The 22,211-nt window shown below is 37.7% G+C and overlaps 1 protein-coding gene across 1 annotated transcript; it reads right to left on the bottom strand.

The window, feature by feature from the left end:
- Positions 1–405: 405 nt before the first annotated feature.
- On the bottom strand, positions 406–21,771 carry rab32a (RAB32a, member RAS oncogene family). Its single transcript, XM_079832003.1, has 3 exons — positions 21,365–21,771; positions 5,323–5,600; positions 406–1,493 (listed from the first exon to the last, which is right to left on the bottom strand). Exons 1-3 carry the CDS (start codon positions 21,576–21,578, stop codon positions 1,344–1,346), a joined length of 642 nt encoding a protein of 213 aa, XP_079688129.1. The 5' UTR covers positions 21,579–21,771; the 3' UTR covers positions 406–1,343.
- Between the last annotated feature and the right edge of the window lie 440 nt (positions 21,772–22,211).

Here is a 22,211-nt window from a genome sequence, read left to right as displayed (position 1 = left end):
TTTAAAAAAAAAATATACATTTATAATCCTCGGTTGAATTCAAATGTTCATTTCTCGACCCAAATTAAACGGTTCTCAGTTCAAACAGAGTTTTTTAAGCCGATTAATTGAACATATCCTACTCAAAAGAATTTGTTCAGGAATCGGACTTGATAAACTCATTCTGCAATAATCCACAGCCCCTTAAATGCCCATACATGTAGGATAATTGTCTGAAATTTGTGAAATCGATGACAAAGTGCAGCTACCTTCAAATATAGGCGATTAAAATATATATCTTCCTTTTTCTCATTATACAATTTATATTATATATTTATATAACTTATATTATCATTATACAATACTCTCATTATACAATGTGCTCATTCTCCACCATGACTTCAGCAATGTTTCATATTTCATATTATAATTAAAATTTTGAATTTATTTAGTCTATTTACTGAGCATACACAGAACATCCCATAAACATTTTAAAACGTTTTATTTTGTCATTGTTACTTCAACAAATGTTTATTTGTAAACTTGACAAAATCGGTCCAGCATATTAAAAAATGTATATTTGCCTTCAGTTCATTGTAGAATAAAGCCATGGACCGAGCAAATGCTCAGATCCCTCATTCAGAACCAATTAAAAACCAATTAATAAACATATTTGAACGTTATCATGTACAAGCCTGAGGAAACCCAACATGATCTTAATCTCTGCACCACTCTGAAGGATTATTGGGCCTATATGGTCCATTAGTGGACCAATTCATTTTCCTTTTTCTTGATCAAATGATTTCATGGTAAGAGCTTCAAGATTGATGATGGTTGGATCTTCAAAACAGACTTAATGCCCTGGGAATATGTACGATTTTGTCATAAAGTGACATTGAGAACTTTTTTCCTGCCAAATTTAGGGTGGCAATTCCCAGCAGCAGATGCAAACAGTGCAGAGTACACTAAAACGACTCGCCCTCTAGTTTAATTGAATTTTGGCTAAGAACTTTTACTGCTATTTGCCTGGTCCTATGACACCCATTTAGTTTCATTCGTTTTAAGCAATATTACAACATGCACACATTGAAGTAAATTGCTTGACACTATAAAAAAGTACAAACATGGAACAGAGCAAGAGTAAGAGAGAAAAACCGGTCATTAAAAGCATCAGAAAGATGTTTTCGTCTGATCAAATCATCTGTCCTTTGGTGATCTCTTCTCCCCTTTTAGAGCACAAACTGACATGTGTCAGCCCCAGGTTGTGTGTGTGATCTGTGGCAGGGATGAGATGGGATAGGGGATATGCTGAGCCTCCTGCCTCCTATCCACAGAAGATTATGGGACACACAAGAGCATCCACACTAGCAACAACCTGACTTGCTCTCAGCAGGCACTGTTTGTTGGTCCAGTTTAATCTTGTCACCATTGTTTTCTTCATATGGAAGACCTTTATCATTGAGAAGGATGTTCTCCACCAAGAACCGGGCAGCCTCATCAACGTTGATGTTCTCCTGCAGTGAACAAATTCAAATGTTGAAGAGATAGTTCACCCAAAAATGATTCCTTATCTCGTTCCAAACATGTATGACTTTCTTTGGGTCCAAACATCAACAGACCTCATTGACTTTCATTGTATCGACAAAAAAAAAAAAAAAACACTGAGACATTCTTCAAGGTATATTATTTTGTGTTCTGCAGAAGAAAGTAAGTCATTCAGGTTTGGAATTACATTGGAACCGTTCCAGAGCATTGAGATCATTTACAGAATGGCCAATAGACACAACTTGTTAAGCTGAACTGAGTGCGTGGTGAAGCTTCAAGAGGTACTTCAGCATGAAGCTGGATTGTACCTGCCTACGCAACATCTCATCACTCTTTTGAGACACTTCACTCTTTCCATTTAGATCCCTCTATCCCTTTACATCCCTCTATCCCCAAGTAGTCTGTGGCTTCAAAGCGAGAGAGTGTGAGTGAGACTGATCTGAGGGAAAGGGCAGAAAGCAGAAAGGTTAAACAAAAGCCAAACATGCGTATTTGTCATTCACCCAGAGTACTGAGCACAATACATGTGGCACGGCCATGCTGAGAGACAATTAACGTTTGTATTAAACAACTGATGTCCTGCAATATGAAGTGCAAGAAATCAAGAGAATCCAAAATGCATAAGCATGGCACTACAGAACACCATTTGCTTGGAGTGAGCGGTGTAGATAACTTGAATTTTCAAGCTTGTTAAAAGCATAATGAGACCGCTTTGAGCCATGACTTTCAGAACGTGTTCTGTGTCCTTGCTTGTTTTGAATGACGTGGTGACTTCTTGTGGTCTCTTTTGGAAGGAATGATGGTTGAAATCATTGTCATTTAAAGATCTGCATGGGCCATTGAAAAGATGGTTTCAACTCTACTCAAAGAGATGCTATGAAATTATGATGATAATCATAGATCTCAAAGAAGAGCTGTTTTTAGCCTATTTGTCTGCCCACACAGAGCAAAAAGGATAACTTTAAGTATTTTGTCTTATTTTCAATAAAATTTCTTTAGATCTAAAAATGTGAATGATAATACATTTTAGCAAAGAGCATAACTTGAATTAAGTTTGTTGTTTAATTTGCATGCAATCATAAAACTACCGCATTTTAGTGAGGTTTATGCTTAAAACAAGAAAAAAAAATTGTTTCAAGTATATATTTATTTTTAAGGATTTATGAAAACATGTTAATGTTAAAACATGTTCACTGGAAAAGAGTTTTAATTTAAAATCGAACCCAAATAAATTAATTAAATTAAATTAAATTAAATTAAATTAAATTAAATTAAATTAAATTAAATTAAATTAAATTAAATTAAATTAAATTAAATTAAATTAAATTAAATTAAATTAAATTAAATTAAATTAAATTAAATTAAATTAAATTAAATTAAATTAAATTAAATTAAATTAAATTTCTCATAATTGCCATTATGTCTCCCAATATGACTGTTTCTCAAAATGTGACTATTTCTTATTTTAAACTTTATCTCTCAATTATTTTCTTCCTTTTTTTACTCTCTGGCAATGGGCCTTTCCATCCATACAGTTATTGTCATTTGTACAAAAAAGGGAGGCAAGGCGTAAAACACCAAAATACACATGCTTCCCACTGGGAGAGGAGCGATAAAAAAGAGAGAGACTGAAACCGTCTCTGTGGACCAGTCAGCACAGAGGCTTGATTGAACACAAGGAGGTCCTGATAGATGAGAGCCGACACATTCACCATGCACTCATGCACATGCACGTGCAAACACACACACATACATATACACACGACAGGTGCCAGAGCTCCCTGCCAGACATCTGTGTGCTTGAGTCCCTAATGGAGAGATCTATTTCAGAAACATGTGCTTATGCAGACTGACTGATGAGACACCTTCTGTTAAACAGTTAAGACCAGACACCGCTACAGACAGAAACTGAACAAACACTTTTTAAATAGCAAGACACAGTCAAGATATTTAAGGCCAAATCATGTGACTTGAAAATGCATTTCAAGGGGTACAATTTAACAGGGTGTTAAATACCTACACAATCACACACTCCTCAAGACACTTAATTCTGTATTCCCCAGAATTAACAAACAGACATTTTCTCCTCCTCCTCCTGTTTTCTTTCTTCTCTCCCCCCAGACTATTTCTCTTTAGCCAACTTAATTTACCCAGATCTACCCAGCATCCCTCAAATGTGTGTGCAGGAAAGATTAATTTGCAAAATAAATCAAAGAAACTGCTGATGTAAGACTATAAACAGACATATTATGTTCCCTTTACTCTTGCAGTGTTTTCAAGATTCAGCGGATACTGTAAAATATGTGAATATGAATCTTGGTCAGGTATGACATCCATTTATAATTAAAAAAAAAAAACATGTGAAAGTCAGTATACTGCAGGCACTAAGAAAAATATCCTTTATCTAGATGACTTCCATAATACAAACACAATGCCATAAAATAACAGCAGCAGTAAAATAAATAAATAAAAATGTAATTTATTTTTTGTGAAAGCAAAATTTTCAGCTGCTATTTCTCTAGTCCTCAGTTTCACATGATCCTTCAGAAATCATCCAAATATGCTGATTTGGTACTCAAGAAACATTTCTTATTATTATTACACTTGAAAATGATTGTGCTTCTTAATATTTTTGTGGATACAGCAATCCAGTTTCTTCCGAGATTATTTAAATGAATAGAAAGTTCAAAATAATTCCTTTAAAATATATAAATATTTTTGTATATATAAATGTCTTTACTGTCGCTTCTGATCAATTCAATACATCCTAAGCAATCATTTCTTTAAAATAAATCTTAAAGTAGGCATGAAGTGGAAGTTACAATCGCCTTTTCTTCCCTATTGTGATGTATAACTGTGTGAAACAGCATCTTGAACGAGAAAAATGTACTTGATTTTCTGAATTTCCGTTATTGTCATTGTATAACTGCGTGAAACAGCATCTTGAACGAGAAAAATGTACTTGATTTTCTGAATTTCCGTTATTGTCATTGTATAACTGCGTGAAACAGCATCTTGAACGAGAAAAATGTACTTGATTTTCTGAATTTCCGTTATTGTCATTGTATACGTACAACTCTCATTGCACCCGTCGAATGAAATTACATACATTTGTCCACCAGGAATTGATTGGATCACTGACATTTGCTAATTGCTACGATCTCATGTGAGTGACAGGTTGCTGGAGTGGAGGGATTATTGTCTCTCCTTTGCACCAGTGTATATCTCATTATAATAGATGTTATTTTGATTAAAGATTACGAGGGGATATATATAGATATAGATATAGATATAGATATAGATATAGATATAGATATAGATATAGATATAGATATATATATATATCTGTAAATGTAGCTGTATCAATAAAAAGTTCACCAAATGTACCAATCACTGTTCCGCTATCACTATTTTAAATCAGAGGGCAAAGATTCAGTAGTTAGTAAGCAGAGAAGAAAATGTTCCCCCTAAAAATCCCATACATACTGTTTCACGTGATTAGCTACACATTGCACATTTGACATATGTCTGGTGATTCAGGCATGGGGAGTGGCTAATGTTCTTAAGACTGCCACAGTGGTGCTGTTTTGGCCCTAATACCATGGAGAATGTCAGCCATCTTAAATACTTGATCTAATATGGCAGCTTTCATGGTCGTCTGAGCAAATTAGAGACGAAAGGTGTAGTAAGAAGCTTCTATTCTTAGCAAAAATGTCTCGTGACAAGTTCTCCTTCATTTTGACCAAGTACAAACAAACATTTAATTGGCTAAGTGAACACAGAATGAGTTTAGATTACCTTGGCTGATGTTTCAAACCAACCCAAAAACCCAGCCTCCTTGCAGAAGTTGTCCATAAGCGAGGAATTGTTGGATCCATCTTTCTTCTGGTCACATTTATTGGCCAGAAGGACAGAAGGGATGGGATTGCCATTGGCCAGTTTCACCTTGCTGTCCAAATCGTGCTTCCATTTTGAAACAGCCTCGAAGGTTGAGCCTCGAGTAATGTCAAAAACAACAAACGCACCCACTGCCTCCTTATAATAAACTCTGGTCATGTTCCCAAACCGCTCTTGACCTAAACACGAGACAAAACAAAACAAAACAATAACAGCAAAATTATTTTGAGTCATAAAGAGGTAAAAAAAAAAAAAAAAGAATTATAATTATATTACAAATCACAGCTATTAATCAAATTATTTTCAAATTAAATTACACTATAATTGCAATTAAATAATATATATTAATTAAACATTTAAAAAAAGATTTAATAAACAACCAGGTCTACCTCAGACATACTTATAAATATTCTTCAATTATCTTGAATCTTCATGTGGGGGAAGGTTCTCAGCAAATATTGATAATATCATGTAATCATTTTACTTAAAAAGTTTTAATTCAGCCAATTTAAATTTAGTTTAATTTCCTACCACTTTCCATACATTTAATAATTCCATAGATTCTGCTAATTGAAGCAAGTTTATGTTAAGCACTGCAGTGCTGCACTCAATAGTGTTCCAGCCCAGAGAACATAAATTCTGAGTAAGTCTGGACACAATCAGTCTCAGATGTGATGCTCTGTCTCATAGTTCATCTTGCCTGGGGAGGGATAAAGCCTGGCACAGCGCAAAGTCTTCGAAAGCTAGATGGACAGAAAAAAGGAAAAGTGGAGCGAAAGATTCGCCCAGCGGTAGTTGCTAAGAACACATCAAAGAACTGACTCAGTGCACACGCCCCTCTCATATCCCTCTCACCTAAATTCACCACACTCACTTTGTCATTACATTTACTGCCTTGATATGTAAAAACCCAGAGAAAACACCAAGTTTTTATATTCAAGAGTACATTTTGAATGTACAAAACACCACTGTTACTGAAGAGATTAAATACAAAAATTAAGAATGGAGAAAAGGGAATAGATTTTGGACCTTGAAAAATGGCTTTCATTCTGAAAAACTGAGCTTGACCACATTTTTGATACAACACAATGAGGCATCAAAGCAAGGAGATGGTGAGGAGAGGAGAAAAATGAAAGAGAACAAGGACAAGATAAGAAGGAGGCAAGCAATGGACAATTAGAGAAATGACAGAAAGAGAGAGTGAACTTGCTTTAATAATATATTATAGGTAAACGTACCTATTAAGCTCAAGTACCCATTAAGCAAACTACTATCTTTGAGCTCAGATTATAAAAATAAAAAAATTATTCATCATCCTACTTGATGTCTTAACCAATTGATGTGTGTGTTACTATATACCTCCTGTAATTTCAAGCTAATCAGTCCATTGCACACTGAGATATGGGTATCTATGCGTTCACACTGTCTGGTGGCCATTTTGAAAGCTGTCTGAAAAATTTCACCAAAAGAGTAGCCCCTTAAATTTGCAATTTATAGATGTTTAAAGGGGTGGAAAACACATTCTTTTGAAGGCTTGATTGTTTGTTTGTGGGGTGCACTGTAACATGTGTTCATGCTTCGTTTAAAAAAAAAATTTCATTATTTTTCATATATTTGACCTTTATTCTACACTGCTCCGTCCCTCCTTGTAAAACGGTCTGATGGTTTCCGGGTTGTATGAAGCCAGTCCCTCAAAAATACGCGATGGGCTCTGATTGGTTAGCTGGCCCAGTGTGTTGTGATTCGCTAACCGCAGTGCACATTTGTCGGAAACGCCACGCCCCTTACCTTTACCGGAGGCTGTGCTTTGGTCAGTAGGCTATTAGAAACAATGGCGTCAATAAAACCATCCCAATTTGAGCCCGAATCAGACCCAGACAATTTTAGTGAAGATGATCGAGCAGAACCTGTTCAACATGTTCAGTCCTCAAGAGTAAAGACTGCGGATCTATAGTGATCGCTACTGAATGGCACTTTTGTATTTTTAGAACGATTATAGCCAAATATCTGTCGCAAGAACTATTAACCCAAAACGAACACTAAACATTGGCTTTACTATAGTAGTCAAATCAAACACAGAACCATGTTTAGCATGCCTGTAGATAAACAATACATAAAAGCTCTAATCAAAGAATAATTTACACTAATGCCAAGTTCGCTATTGAGATTTTAACGTTAGTGTTTTTGTAACGTTAGGTGTTCGTCCGATAACGTTAAGTATGAATGAGCATTTAACAGACTGGTTTGCAGAACAGCGTTGTCATCTGTTTACTTCCTTGCTACAACGTACAATTAACCTATTACAGAAAAACACATAGATGAAAAATAAATCAGACTTACAGGTTGTGGGCCGTAAACAGCTTGTGTTTTTAAATCCATCTTTCAGGACAAGCCGTGGTGCAAATCCTGCATTGAACTCGCGAAGATTGTGGAAGCTTTCCTCCGTGAAATGTGCAGAGGGAGCCGCGCGCCCATCGTGCATGATTCACACTGGCAGTGTTTGTCTCGCGCAGCTGAACCACGGCTCATGAATTGCAAATACAGACGAATATTGTCCATTATGTCACATTTTCCAGTCTTCTCCTCCGACCCCTGTCTGTCTCGTGATTTATGATGGGCAGCATATATCTGCGACCTGTTCCCCTCTGTCTCAAACACACATGCATATAACATGCTGTATGTTAAACGCACTGCAACGCACCCCCTTCCCTAGGAAGGCTGAACAAAGCAAGTACCCCAGGCCTGCAATCCGGATGAAAATAACATCGTTTCGTCGGCATTGCAGCAACACCACTCCAGCCTAACTATACCACAACAACGCAGCGACACAAAATGCCCCCCCCCCCCTATTTAATATTCTCGGAGGAGGGGTTTATGTAAATATTGGGGCTGGTGATGTCAGCAACCCTGGAGGAATGTCTGTAGTCCCTACCGGCCGTTTGCTGTAGTCCTTAGAAATTGATTTCTATAAAAGCAAATATCTCCCTTTGGTTTAAACTTTGAACGTTGTAACTTTGCAGATGTTGTTTATGCTCAAGCAGCAACATTACACGCTAGCTAAAGTTAGAATAGTGAAATCGTGGTTTACCACCCCTTGAAGCCTTTATTTTCGATAAATAACTTCTTATTGCAAAATTAAGAGATTCATGTATAGACTTTTGCATATTATAACCTGGAACCTGAAAGTGGGAAATAATTACTGTTCGATCCAAATGATAGTTTTAGCAACATAGTGCAGGTGCTAATATATTACTTCACAGGCATTACTGGCTTGTACTTTTAAATTCATTATATTATACATTTACAGTTTATTGATGTTCTGTAGTTTTACACTGCTGTATTTTTAAAGACTTCATATTATTATAAGGTGAGCTTAAAGGGTGCACTACTATAAAAATCACAGCTTCAGTGTGACATCAATAAGAAAAAGTATAATTTCATAGATATTCAATAATAGCTCTTCATATTGAACTTAATAGATGACCTAGATTATATATTTAGCAAAATTGAGCTTTTAAATTTAATTTAATAATATTTATTAATAAAAAAATGTTTGATGTTCCAATAAAGCTCAGTGTGCTCCCTTTAAGCTCATCCACATTAAACGTCTATGTAAATACTTCATAAACAGACTTTAAATATGAACTCATGGTTTTCACTTCAAGTTAATCTTTATACAATTATTCTTTAAAATGTTGTTTAAAATAAACAAGAATTTTCCCCAAAAAACCATGTTGTGAGCTTAACTGCAACTTAAAGGGTACAAACATGCACCCATTAAGAACAGACTTTTTGCATTTAATGATGTATATCTTAATTTAAATGCTTTTGTCATTTAAAATAAAATATTATTGAGTGAGATATTACAATTTTATTTTAACATAATTTCTTGTACTCAAACCAATACCCTGTGCAATGTCTCAATGTAGATTTTGGTGAGCTTAATAGGTACGTTTACCCTATATATTATGTATATATATATATATATATATATATATATATATATATATATATATATATATATATATATATATATATATATATATATATATATATATATATATATATATATTTATTTTGCGTAATACTGCATTCACAGTCTTAAGTGTCAGCATTAGTCCAAGACATCTGCCATTTTAGCCAGCACAACATTCAAAATGTATGGGTGCCTTAAATCCAACCCTTCTAAATTGACATTTTAAGACTAAACAGGTAGGCCTATATTTTAACTGTAAGTAAAAACCTATTTTTCACAACTGAGATGTGAACTCCTAAATCAAGCCACCTATCAGGCAGACCCCTCAGAATCAAATCAGTGACTTGTGACAATGTGCTGTTTCCCATAAGAATGAAAAGCCTTCAGAGCAACTTCATGTGTCTAGAACCCTCTAGAGTTTGCCGCAGTTAAGCCAGAGCCCAAACCACTCTCTCAGATCAGAGTTCAGACAGAGGAAGACTGTGATCACAGGCCTGTCTGTAATGCCTGACAATGCTTTGTTCTTCACTCTCTTTCTCTTTCTTCAGAGTGTGAAAGAAGCTGGTGAAGTGCAACGAGGTATCTGTGTGCGTTTGTGATATGAGAGATAGTAAATTCGCATATTTCACCTCTACGTATGCCAAGAGGCTGAAGGATATTGACATTTCTGTTAGCAAAATAGCAATGAGTATGTTCAAAATTCAGTTTAAAATTCTACTTTAAATTTCTAGCTATAATATCCTGCTGTTTTCACAAATATTACAGCTGATCATGACAGCCTGTAATGAATGGTTATTCAGACCAAAAGCATAATAGTGAACAAACATGTTGCGGTTTACAGACTTACAACTTACAGACACAATATTGCCAGTTACGGTTTATTTTTGCTCCGCCAAAGAAAGTAGCTCAATCATGATTAAATGGCGCATATCACAGAGCCACTCACGACAGTGATGTTTAATTCCTGAATGGATCAGTTTTTTTGTGTGTGAATCGGTTCAGTGATTCAATGACTTGCTTATAATGACAGTCATTTGAGTCATTCCTCATGAATGAATGTGTCTCTGAACAATCCACATTCCTAATGCATAAACTCATGGTTTGTTTGTTTGTGTGACAAAAAATATGCAACATTAATAATAAATACTGCATTTGATAGTCAGTAATAATATTTCCTGCTATAAAATTCTGTCCCCATTCATTCATTCATTCATCAGGCTTTCAAAATGTTCACAGGGGATCGTATGGGCCAAATGGACTGGATTTTTCCAAGGCCAAATTTTAGTCCCAACAGTCCAACCCTTCTCCCTAGTGTTGCATTCAATACAGTATATGCAGTACCATATAGACTTCCAATATGTCTATATTTGGTTTCCAGTGATCAGCATTGAAAACATGGAGCAAATTTCAGCCCCCAACAGTCTCAGTTCCATTATCCTCGCTCGTTCAGCTACGCACTTCACACGCCAAAAGCTTCTTAGGTCTCTCGGCAGCTAATTGCTCTTGATTGCTGGTCTAAATTTAGACCATTTAACCTCAGGTGAACACACGGGAGGGCTGACACATAAGAAGACAGAACCTAATTCTTGGCTCCCAGTCCATTTTGGGCACACAGCTCTAAAATAAAAAAAAAAGCATATTAAAAAAAACTGCTCTGATGAATTAAAGATACGGAGTATCCAGAGACATAAACGAACTCATGAACGTATTTGGTGCGTTGGGTCAGCTGTCACAGAGCAAGTCAAGAAATAAAATCTCAGAACTGCTTTTAGTTCCTAGAAACAGAATGAGAAGGGCCAGAAACGCTCTCTTGATCAATACTTTACGCCACAATATGCTGTGCATGCTGTTGTGGAATGGCGTTTTCTCAGAATTAATAGTTCTCTGTGTGTGGCGCTATAATAGAAAAATAGAAGACCAGTGAAGTTTGACTGAGCAAGCGAACAGTACCTGAAGTGTTTTACAGAGAGTCAGCTACTTATTGAAAGAGAAAAGGAGAACTGCTGGGAGAATAGTGTGAAAGCAGAGGCTTAGTGTGACATGAAAAAGGCAAAATGGGGTAAGCTATTGTATTAACTGAAAAAAAGCCACAGTGTGATGTAATAGTTTCACAATGAAAGGTGCTTTCACTGGTCCATGGCTCCCTGAGGGGTGTGTGAAATTACACTAAAATGAGGAAGCAGAGAAAAACATTTTCTGAGTTCATCTAGGCCGTGCAGATCAAAGAAATTATTTTTCTTTGATTATGAAAACAATTTGTTGTCAAGTTATGCTTTATAAGACTTTTACTTTCTGTAGATTGGGCAATAAGTCCTAGGCCCGATCAGAGGACAAACCATCCAATTGTAGTTGTATTTTTATATATATTCATTCATTCATTAGGCTTTCAAAATATTCACAGAGGATCGTGAGGACCAAATGGACTGGATTTTTCCAGGGCACAAATTTAGTCCCAACAGTCCAACCCTGCTCCCCAGCGTTGCATTCAATACAGTAGGTTTTGTACAATATAAACAATACATGTTTTAAATATTATATACACTACCAGTCTATTGTAGAGTGTACTATTTTGAAATTAGTCTCTTCTGCTCACCAAGGCTACATTTATTTGATCCAAAATACAGCAAAAACAGAATTATTGTGAAATATTTTTACAATTTAAAATAACTTTTTATTTTAGAAAATAACTTTATTTTTTCAGCATCATTACTCCATTCTTTAGAGTCACATGATCCTTCAGAAATCATTCTAATATGCTGATTTGCTGCTCAAGAAAAACGTATTATTATTACCAATGTTGAAAACAGTTGTGTACAATTTTTTTCCCAGGATTATTTAATGAATAAAAAGTTCAAAAGAACAGCATTTATGTGAAATATAAAGCTTTTGCAACATTATAAAATGTCTATAATGTCACTTGATCAATTTAACACATCCTAGCTGAATACATGTATTAAATGTAAATTTCTTTCAAAAACAATGACTGGTAGTGTATATATAGTTTAGAAAATGGTAATAAAATATGACAATAACTCAGAGTTAAACTGTGTCAGAACAAATTCATCTTGATAATGGCAGATAACTTTGATAGAAAGGTATTTAAGGGATTACAATCAACCAATCAGCTGTCAGCTGTTAAATTTAAGTACACAATTAGATAAATACCAATTTAGGTCAACCCATCACCAATATATATGCCTATAACCAATATTATATATTTATATATAATATATACAACGGTTGACAAACCAGGGGTTGTTATGTAGGACAACCACAAATCATTTTAATTTTGTTGTTTAATAAAAGGCCCTTTTTGACAGACAGGGTACAGTGATGGTGAGTTCTTATTTTTTGTTATTTTTCTAGTGCTGCTGATCAATAACGTAGGCACTTCAAACTGTTCATGCAGGTCATGTGAGAGTCAGGAATGACGTGCCAATAATTGTGCGGTGGGAGACCGTATTCTCCACCCTGGAGAAGCAATGTCAAGAATCAATCTCCATTTATCACCAATCAATGGACTTGTCTTTACAACTCACAAAAGAATCGATGGGACGCCGACCCGCCTGTAGCATGTGTAAATATAGCACAACACAAACTGACAGTTTCTCAACAGCAAAAAGGGACCCGAGGTAAAAAAAAGCTTTGACTGCATGACGGCAATAGAGACGGGCCGATCAACATTTTGAAAGGTCAATAGCGGCTAATGATTTGCAATAAATATGATTAGCAATGAACTGTTTTGACAACACTGAGTGAGTCTTACTGATAGTGAAGGTTTATTGAGTGGCTAGTTCTGATTGATGTTTATTTCCTTTTAGTAAAGCATTGGCTTTATTAAATACACTAAATCAGTCGATTGAGGGGTCTTTGCATTCACATATATGGAAGTGAAATGCAATCAATCTAAAGGCAACTGACCTTTAGGAAACAGCTTAAAATATACTGGGTCAATAAAATAAGAATATGCCACATTTAAAGGTTTTAAAAATGAAAAGTTTCAATAAATGTATCACTCCAAAAATGTCATATGGTGTAACCATAAAGTAAACTTGATCATTATCAAAAATAAAAATAAAAGTTATTAAATATATGTTTTTCAAGGTTAAAATTTTAGAAAAACAGAAATTAAAAGCATGCCTATCACAAAAGAGATGTATTAAAGTAACTGCATGAATTACATTTTTGTATGTTAATTTTTAATAACGTCACTGATCTTCATGCTATATGTACAATTTAAAGTACAATATGAATAATTTCTTAGTTCAAGATTTCAAAACAAAACTGTATTTCCAAATATGACTGCTAATTGAATTATGATGATTCTGAATGGAAGATCACTTAAAAGCTCGAGACAGAGAGGGAAAAGAGGGGGCGTTAGTTTAGGGAGACAGGGATACTCGCTGTCCATAGCCATGGAAACCTGAAGTTTCTCCTGCATGGCCTTTATCAAGATAACAATCTTGTGGGTGTGTTGCTATGGCAACAATCCAAGCCAGACGAGCCAGCTGCATTTTTTTTCCCCCTGTGGAACAACAACACACTTCAGACGCTTTGGGCCGTCATTACATACCCAACCAACAGTACAGCTAATGACCAGAGACAGTGGCTTCACGGCACTGAGGCAAAGGAATCAACACACCCAAAGACCACACAATACTGACAGTGAACACTGTACCAAATATGTGAATGCAAGGACCCCTCATTCGACTGATGTAGTGTATTTCATGTGATTGGATGGATGGACGGACGGATGGATGTGGTTTGGGATGGATGGATGGATGTGGTTTGGGATGGATGGATGGGGTTTGGGATGGATGGATGGATGGATGGATTGATGGATGTGGTTTTGGATGGATGGATGGATGGATGGGGTTTGGGATGGATGGATGGATGGATTGATGGATGTGGTTTTGGATGGATGGATGGATGTGGTTTTGGATGGATGGATGGATGGATGTGGTTTTGGATGGATGGATGTGGTTTTGGATGGATGGATGTGGTTTTGGATGGATGGATGGATGGATGGATGGATGGATGTGGTTTTGGATGGATGGATGGATGGATGTGGTTTGGGATGGATGGATGGATTGATGGATGTGGTTTTGGATGGATGGATGGGGTTTGGGATGGATGGATGGATTGATGGATGTGGTTTTGGATGGATGGATGGATGTGGTTTTGGATGGATGGATGGATGGATGGATGTGGTTTTGGATGGATGGATGGATGGATGGATGTGGTTTTGGATGGATGGATGGGTGTGGTTTGGGATGGATGGATGGGGTTTGGGATGATGGATGGATTGATGGATGTGGTTTTGGATGGATGGATGGATGGATGGATGGATGGATGGGTTTTGGATGGATGGGTGGATGTGGTTTTGGATGGATGGATGGATGTGGTTTTGGATGGATGGATAGATGGATGCGGTTTTGGATGGATGGATAGATGGATGCGGTTTTGGATGGATGGATGGATGGATGGGTTTTGGATTGATGGATGCGGTTTTGGATGGATGGATGGATGGATGCGGTTTTGGATGGATGGATGGATGGATGGGTTTTGGATGGATGGATGGATGGATGGATGGGTTTTGGATTGATGGATGCGGTTTTGGATGGATGGATGGATGCGGTTTTGGATGGATGGATGGATGGATGTGGTTTTGGATGGATGAATGGATGGATGGATGGATGGATGGGGTTTTGGATGGATGGATGGATGGATGGATGGGGTTTTGGATGGATGGATGCATGGATGGGGTTTTGGATGGATGGATGCATGCGGTTTTGGATGGATGGATGGATGGATGCGGTTTTGGATGGATGGATGGATGGATGGATGGGTTTTGGATGGATGGATGGATGGATGGATGGGTTTTGGATGGATGGATGGATGGATGGATGGGTTTTGGATTGATGGATGCGGTTTTGGATGGATGGATGGATGCGGTTTTGGATGGATGGATGGATGGATGTGGTTTTGGATGGATGAATGGATGGATGGGGTTTTGGATGGATGGATGCATGCGGTTTTGGATGGATGGATGGATGGATGGATGGGGTTTTGGATGGATGGATGGATGCGGTTTCGGATGGATGGATGGATGGATGGATGGGTTTTGGATGGATGGAGTTTTGGATGGATGGATGGATGCATGCGGTTTTGGATGGATGGATGGGGTTTTGGATGGATGGATGGATGGATGGGGTTTCGGATGGATGGATGGGGTTTTGGATGGATGGATGGATGGGGTTTTGGATGGATGGATGGATGGGGTTTCGGATGGATGGATGGGGTTTTGGATGGATGGATGGGCTTTGGATGGATGGATGGGTTTTGGATGGATGGATGGGTTTTGGATGGATGGATGGGTTTTGGATGGATGGATGCGGTTTTGGATGGATGGATGGATGGATGGATAGATGTGGTTTTGGATGGATGGATGGATGGATGGATGGATGGATGTGGTTTTGGATGGATGGATGGATGGATGGATGTGGTTTTGGATGGATGGAGTTTTGGATGGATGGATGTGGTTTTGGATGGATGGGGTTTTGGATGGATGGATGGGGTTTTGGACGGATGGAGTTTTGGATGGATGGATGGATGGATGGGGTTTTGGATGGATGGATGGATGGGGTTTTGGATGGATGGATGGATGGATGGATGGGGTTTTGGATGGATGGATGGATGGATGGATGGATGGATGGATGGATGGGGTTTTAGATGGATGGATGGATGGATGGATGGAGTTTTGGATGGATGGATGGAGTTTTGGATGGATGGATGGAGTTTTGGATGGATGGATGGATGGATGGATGGATGTGGTTTTGGATGGATGGATGGATGGGTGGATGGATGGATGTGGTTTTGGATGGATGGATGGATGGATGGATGGATGGATGGATGGATGGATGTGGTTTTGGATGGATGGATGGATGGATGGATGGATGGATGGATGGATGGATGTGGTTTTGGATGGATGGATGGATGGATGGATGTGGTTTTGGATGGATGGATGGATGGATGGATGTGGTTTTGGATGGATGGATGTGGTTTTGGATGGATGGATGGATGTGGTTTTGGATGGATGGATGGATGGATGGATGTGGTTTTGGATGGATGGATGGAATGTCAGTTTTCTAATATGTCATCCCAATCCTTGCCACAAGGTTAAGACTTTTCTTTAAAGCTCCTTGTCTGTAATAAGCATGTCCCTTTCAGACAGGCCCAGTGGAGCACTGCTATTCTGGGCCAAGGTAGGCGGGTGAGCCCCTGGCTTCAGTCAGGGTCCGACACATACGTATTTGCAGAAGGCCTTGATTACAGTCATCCAATTCAGGGTCATTATTGTAATCGCTACTCGGTGTGGGTATGGAAAAACAGCGTACTTGATTAGTACCACTGAGCTACCAATTATGTGCATGATTAACAGGGTTAATTAGCAGTGTAGAAGTAAATGCGTAAATGGGACAGACTTTGATCAACTTTATCCAGGAGGATACAGGTCTGGACTAGCTTCGGGAACTGGGCCAGGATGTCACAGTGAACAATTGAACGCCTGTGTTTCCGTGCACCACACAGTACACTATATTCCAGCTGTTCTCCAGACACATTCAAACATGCACCCACATATGGACTGGAAGAATGCAACCTGTGTAATTCACACATCACTGCCGTTGTCCTTGCAGCTCACTGTGACAACCGTGACTGCGGTGAGAGAATAAAAGGCTGAGTGAGAAAGCAATGAAGGGAGATGGGAACATAAAATATGAACACTGGGGTCTAAATGAAGGACAATCCACAGCTGATGAAAGGCTAAAAACTAAATGTACAGCTTTTTGGCTGGATACACTGTATATTTGTTTGCCATTCTACACTCTAAAAAAAAGGATCTATATGGCACCAAAAATGGTTATTCGTCATAATCATAGAGGAACCACTTTTGGTGCTATATAGCACCATATCTTAACATGTTCTGTATATGGTAGCGGTGCTATATAGCACCTTAGTCAAAGAACCGGTGAAGAACCGGTGAAGAACCTCTGAAGAACCGCTGAAGCACCAAAATTGGTGCTATATGCACTTAAAAAGGTTCCCCGATGATTACGAGCCAAGAACCATTTTGGTGCCATATAGAACCTTTTTTTTTTTTTTTGAGTGTATGATTTCACAATTTTGTTTTTATTTGACATACAATATACCAAATCTCATAAATGTAATTCTTCCTGTAAAAGAACTTGTGATGTTAACTTGTTTTTTCCCAGGCTGAAGAGCCTGTACTATTTGTTCATAATTACCTTTTGACTTTGTACTCAAAATGTCCAAATGCTTCATAAACAACTGGAATGTCCAGATAATTGTATGTTCTTTGGAACTTCCTCAATTAAAAACTCCTATGAGCTATCTTAAAAAAATGTTTTTTACAACAACAAAAAAACAATGTCTTTGCCTAAAATTCTAAGACAACAAGAAATGAAACAACCTCAGGCCCAGAGGAGCTTCCAGAAGGAAATCTAGTCAGCTTGGCTAAATATGGACAGTAAAATCTCCTAGAAACAATATACAAGTTGGGTCAGACTGACATTCATTACATCTTATTAAAGAAATGTTGCTACAAAGAGCACCTCAGCACATCAGAGATGTATTTCAACAAAAATTATGCAGTTAAGTCTCAAATAATCTGAAAATACACGTCTCATCATGCCAGAGTGCAGAGTTTAAGAGGCAATGTAGCGATAAAGTTGTTTATGCCCGTCTCATTATACGTCGGCTTATAGACATAGATGCACATAAACCATCCCAGCCTTACAAATCCCCACAATTCAATTTCTCAGGACGCTGACACATGACACTGAAATTAAATTGAAAAATGCAGTTGTCCATTTATTTGCCGTGGACAGTTGGTACAGTATATTGAATTAAACATGCCTCCATGGTCCTATTGTGCTCGAGGAATACTGCAGTGGAAAGACATAATCCGTCTTTGGGGAAATATAGAGATTGCAGTGTTGGTCTTCCTCTAATGACACCATGCATTGCAGCAATGGGAAGAGAGAAGGTGTGAATAGATTACAGACAGCTCACCTTCCAGCTCTCAAATGTCTCAGGAGCACTTAAGTGTGAAAATGCCGAGTCATTCTGAAGCATATGAATTAACCCTATAAAGCCTGAATTTCTAAGGCCTCTAGCTGAACTCTAAACTTTGCTGGAAAACATGTTGTTGAAAAACACAATCTTCTTGTCTTCCACCCTCTGATTGATAGTTCATCAGGCCTTTCAGTAATTCTAGAAATGTCCACCTTCAGGTTGCGGTACATGTCTTTTTGCTGTGAAATCTGTAATAACTTTTATATCGTTGCAATTAAAACAACAGAGCTTTGAACAACCAAGCACTTTAATTTCTGCCGTGACAACTCTCGGAGTGTTGGCCTGTTAATGGGTTTGACAATGTTGACATAATTGGTCTTGGTAAAATAGATCTGTTACTCCTGCTTGCAAAATACGAGCGTGGTCATAGATGTATATGTAAATGCCTCATTAGCGCCTGCACGGATCAGTAGAATGAGGAATCTACGATCGATATATCTATGACCACGGTCGTATTTTTACCTCACTTAGCGGAAGTTATGGCGGAGCTCAGAGAAGATCACGTTCGTCTGATAAGAGGTAAAATAATAGCATAAATACTGCTCGTTTGACTGATCGTTTCACTAGATAAGACCCTTATTCATCGTTTAAAGCCCTTTGAAGCTGTACAGAAACTGTCATTTGGACCTTGAATCGTTTGGAGCCCATTGAAGTCCATTATACGGCGAAAAATCCTGGAATGTTTTCATCAAAAACCTTAATTTATTTTCGACTGCAGAAAGAAAGACATGGACATCTTGGATGACATGGGGGTGAGTAAATTATCAGCAAACGTTTATTTAAAAGTGAACTAATCGTTTAAAGCTACACTGTGTAACTTTTTTAGTTTATTCTTAGCTAAAAACACTTAGTTCTTTCAAAATATATGTGCTCATTAATGTATATTTACTTCTTTCAAGTAATAAAGTATTCTCGTAAGTTTATAATATGCCATTGAAAATACATACGGGTAAGGGGTTCGAATGCGGGTCACCATGTTGCCCCTCCATCTTGAAAGTACATTAGCCAAAGAGGGACATATCCGTAATTCAAGCTTCGCCTTTCGCGTTTTTAACACTCGATGGCACCGTGTCGAATGTGGATGAGGTCGAACTGGAAGCCATGTTAATCTTGGACTAAATCGGCCACCTTAGGAGTTAAAACGAAATCGGAATTGAGAGGAAGAGAAACTAAAATTCACTGGATGGTCATATACCTTTTCACCACTAGATGGGGGAAAATATCACACAGTGTAGCTTTAAGGACCTATTAGCCTGTGCCATCTTTCATTATATAACTTTGTATATCATCTTACTAAGACATATTATTGGGATTTATATGCAGTTTATATAGGTAGTCTGTTATACTGGTATAAAATCTAATTTATTTAAATTATATAAAAACAATATCTGCACCAAGATAGTTAACCAATTGTGAGGAGACAGGGTAGTGGTGGGATGCAGGAAACTGTTTTTGAACATATATACTTAAAATTTGATTTTTATTTATTATTTAATATGTGAGGCTTTACAGGGTTAAATGCAGAAGAAAGAAAGAAAGAAAGAAAGAAAGAAAGAAAGAAAGAAAGAAAGAAAGAAAGAAAGAAAGAAAGAAAGAAAGAAAGAAAGAAAGAAAGAAAGAAAGAAAGAAAGAAAAATAAATGACTTGCTTATGATTTGCATTCCATAACGTCACATCAAGGTTTCGGTTGATGTGATTTTCACTTCCCTTTTCAGCAAGGCATGTTTAGTTACACAACACTGGTAGCCTACTGTGGGACTGTTTTGCCCCAGATTCAACGAAGATAACGCAATGTGGAGTTTGATAACTTACAGATCCTCAACATAGGCACGTTACTGTCCAGTTCATGTGGTAGGCTGCTTACTATGTGGGTTTTGAGACAGTTACAATAATGGCATGAAGCATATCGCTCCCCTCCCTTCTCTAGTCTCACAACATGACCTACATTGCGTTAGTAATTATGTTGGCTACTCCAACGTGACAGTAAGCTAAAGCTCGCACTTATCCTGGGCTTTCAGAAAGTTTAGCGCCTTCTTTCCACACTGAATTTTGGCGTTTATTCAACTGCCATTTAGCCAAAGGTCACACAATTTTTCATTTAGCCTACAGTAGCGTTGTGCTGCGTAACCGTGAGCATATGTCAAGCGATGTCCGAATCGTTTCGAGTCGAATCTTATGAATCTTTTCAATGATACAGTTGAACCGGTTCACATGTACGACTCGTAATGATACGAGAAGTGGGCCGATAGTAAAAACATTCGGAGTAAAACCGATAAACGTAAAAAAAAAAAAAAAAAAAAATGTTTTATTTTAACTCATTCAACCAAGGCGTGTGTAGGCGATAGGCTATGCAAATTATTCAGGTTCTACAAACGTAATTAGGAGCCATTAAAAGTATCCTTTAAATCAAACTTCATTTGAAATAAAAAATGTAATTTGCAAACTGTGCTATTGGTATTTATTATCATATTTAACATGTAACATGCTAGCATAGCGCACCACGCGATGACGCAATTACGCCTACGTCATTCTGTCATTAAAAGTTTAATCTGTGTACGATTACGATTCTTTGAACGAGCTGTTCAAAAGAACCGAGTCTCGGAATGGATTCGGACTTTCCATCATTAGTCTCTCAAGCTCAGCATTTCATCAAGACAGAGTCATGTGCTTGAAGGCTTATTTAATGTCGAGACAATTAACGAAGGCTAATATTACAAGGGTGGTTATATACAAAACACTCTAAACGGCATCTGGTGGTTTATTAAATAAAAAAGTTAATTTCAGATATTTCCATTTACACGTCCTCCTTACCTGCGATGTCCCACAGCTGTAGCCGCACTAGTGTTTTGCTGTCCCAGTGGAGGACTTTTAGTGCAAAATCCACGCCTATCGTCGCTCTGTAGTGTTGCGAGAAGAGTTGATGCACGTATCTTTTGATGATGCTCGTCTTTCCCACACCAAGTTCCCCGATCACCAAAACTTTAAACAAGTACTCCTTACACTCCGACACAGATCCGCCGGCCATGCTGCCAAATGTCAGTTATGAGAGAAGAAAGTTTTGGAAACTTTGAGCAACCACTTCCCCTCTACTTCCTCAGACAGTTTGGAGAAGTGCTTTGGGTTCGGGGACTAGTAAGGAAAGTATTCAAACAGAAAGCACACGCTCCCTCTCCTCCCACCGGACAACCACCTGATAAGTCATAGGACCCGGAAATATCACGCCTCGATTGGATTGCTTTGCTTTTCATCCGCTTGGGCTTTAGGGTCAAAGAAATAAAGAACACACACAGGCTCACGCGCTGCAGTCTGGTGAGTCGTGGAAGTTTAATAAAAATGGTTGGATTTTAACGTGCAGTTCTCGAGGGCGAGACTCGACCGCAAAGATTTCGTAACATCCCATTCAGTGTGATCAAAAGCAGACATGAACAAAAAAGACTGAATAAAAACCTGATGTAGACCATTTAGACTGCACAAAACACACTGCATTTGTGGTGATGTGGGGTTAGAAAATGTAGCTTTATGAAATAAAGAGCACATTAAAATCCCATTTCAGAAATATTAAAGATAATGATACCATGTCGTAATATAACTAAACGGATAGGCTACTAAACGGTTCCTCAGTTCTTAATAGTCTATTAAAATAACCACTTTTTTTTAC

This window comes from Gobio gobio, assembly GCF_949357685.1.
Source record: "Gobio gobio genome assembly, chromosome: 12".
In the NCBI taxonomy this organism is placed as follows: Eukaryota; Metazoa; Chordata; class Actinopteri; order Cypriniformes; family Gobionidae; genus Gobio; species Gobio gobio.
The sequence above is the reverse complement of the archived record's forward strand: the minus strand, read 5'-3'. Positions and strand labels throughout refer to the sequence as shown.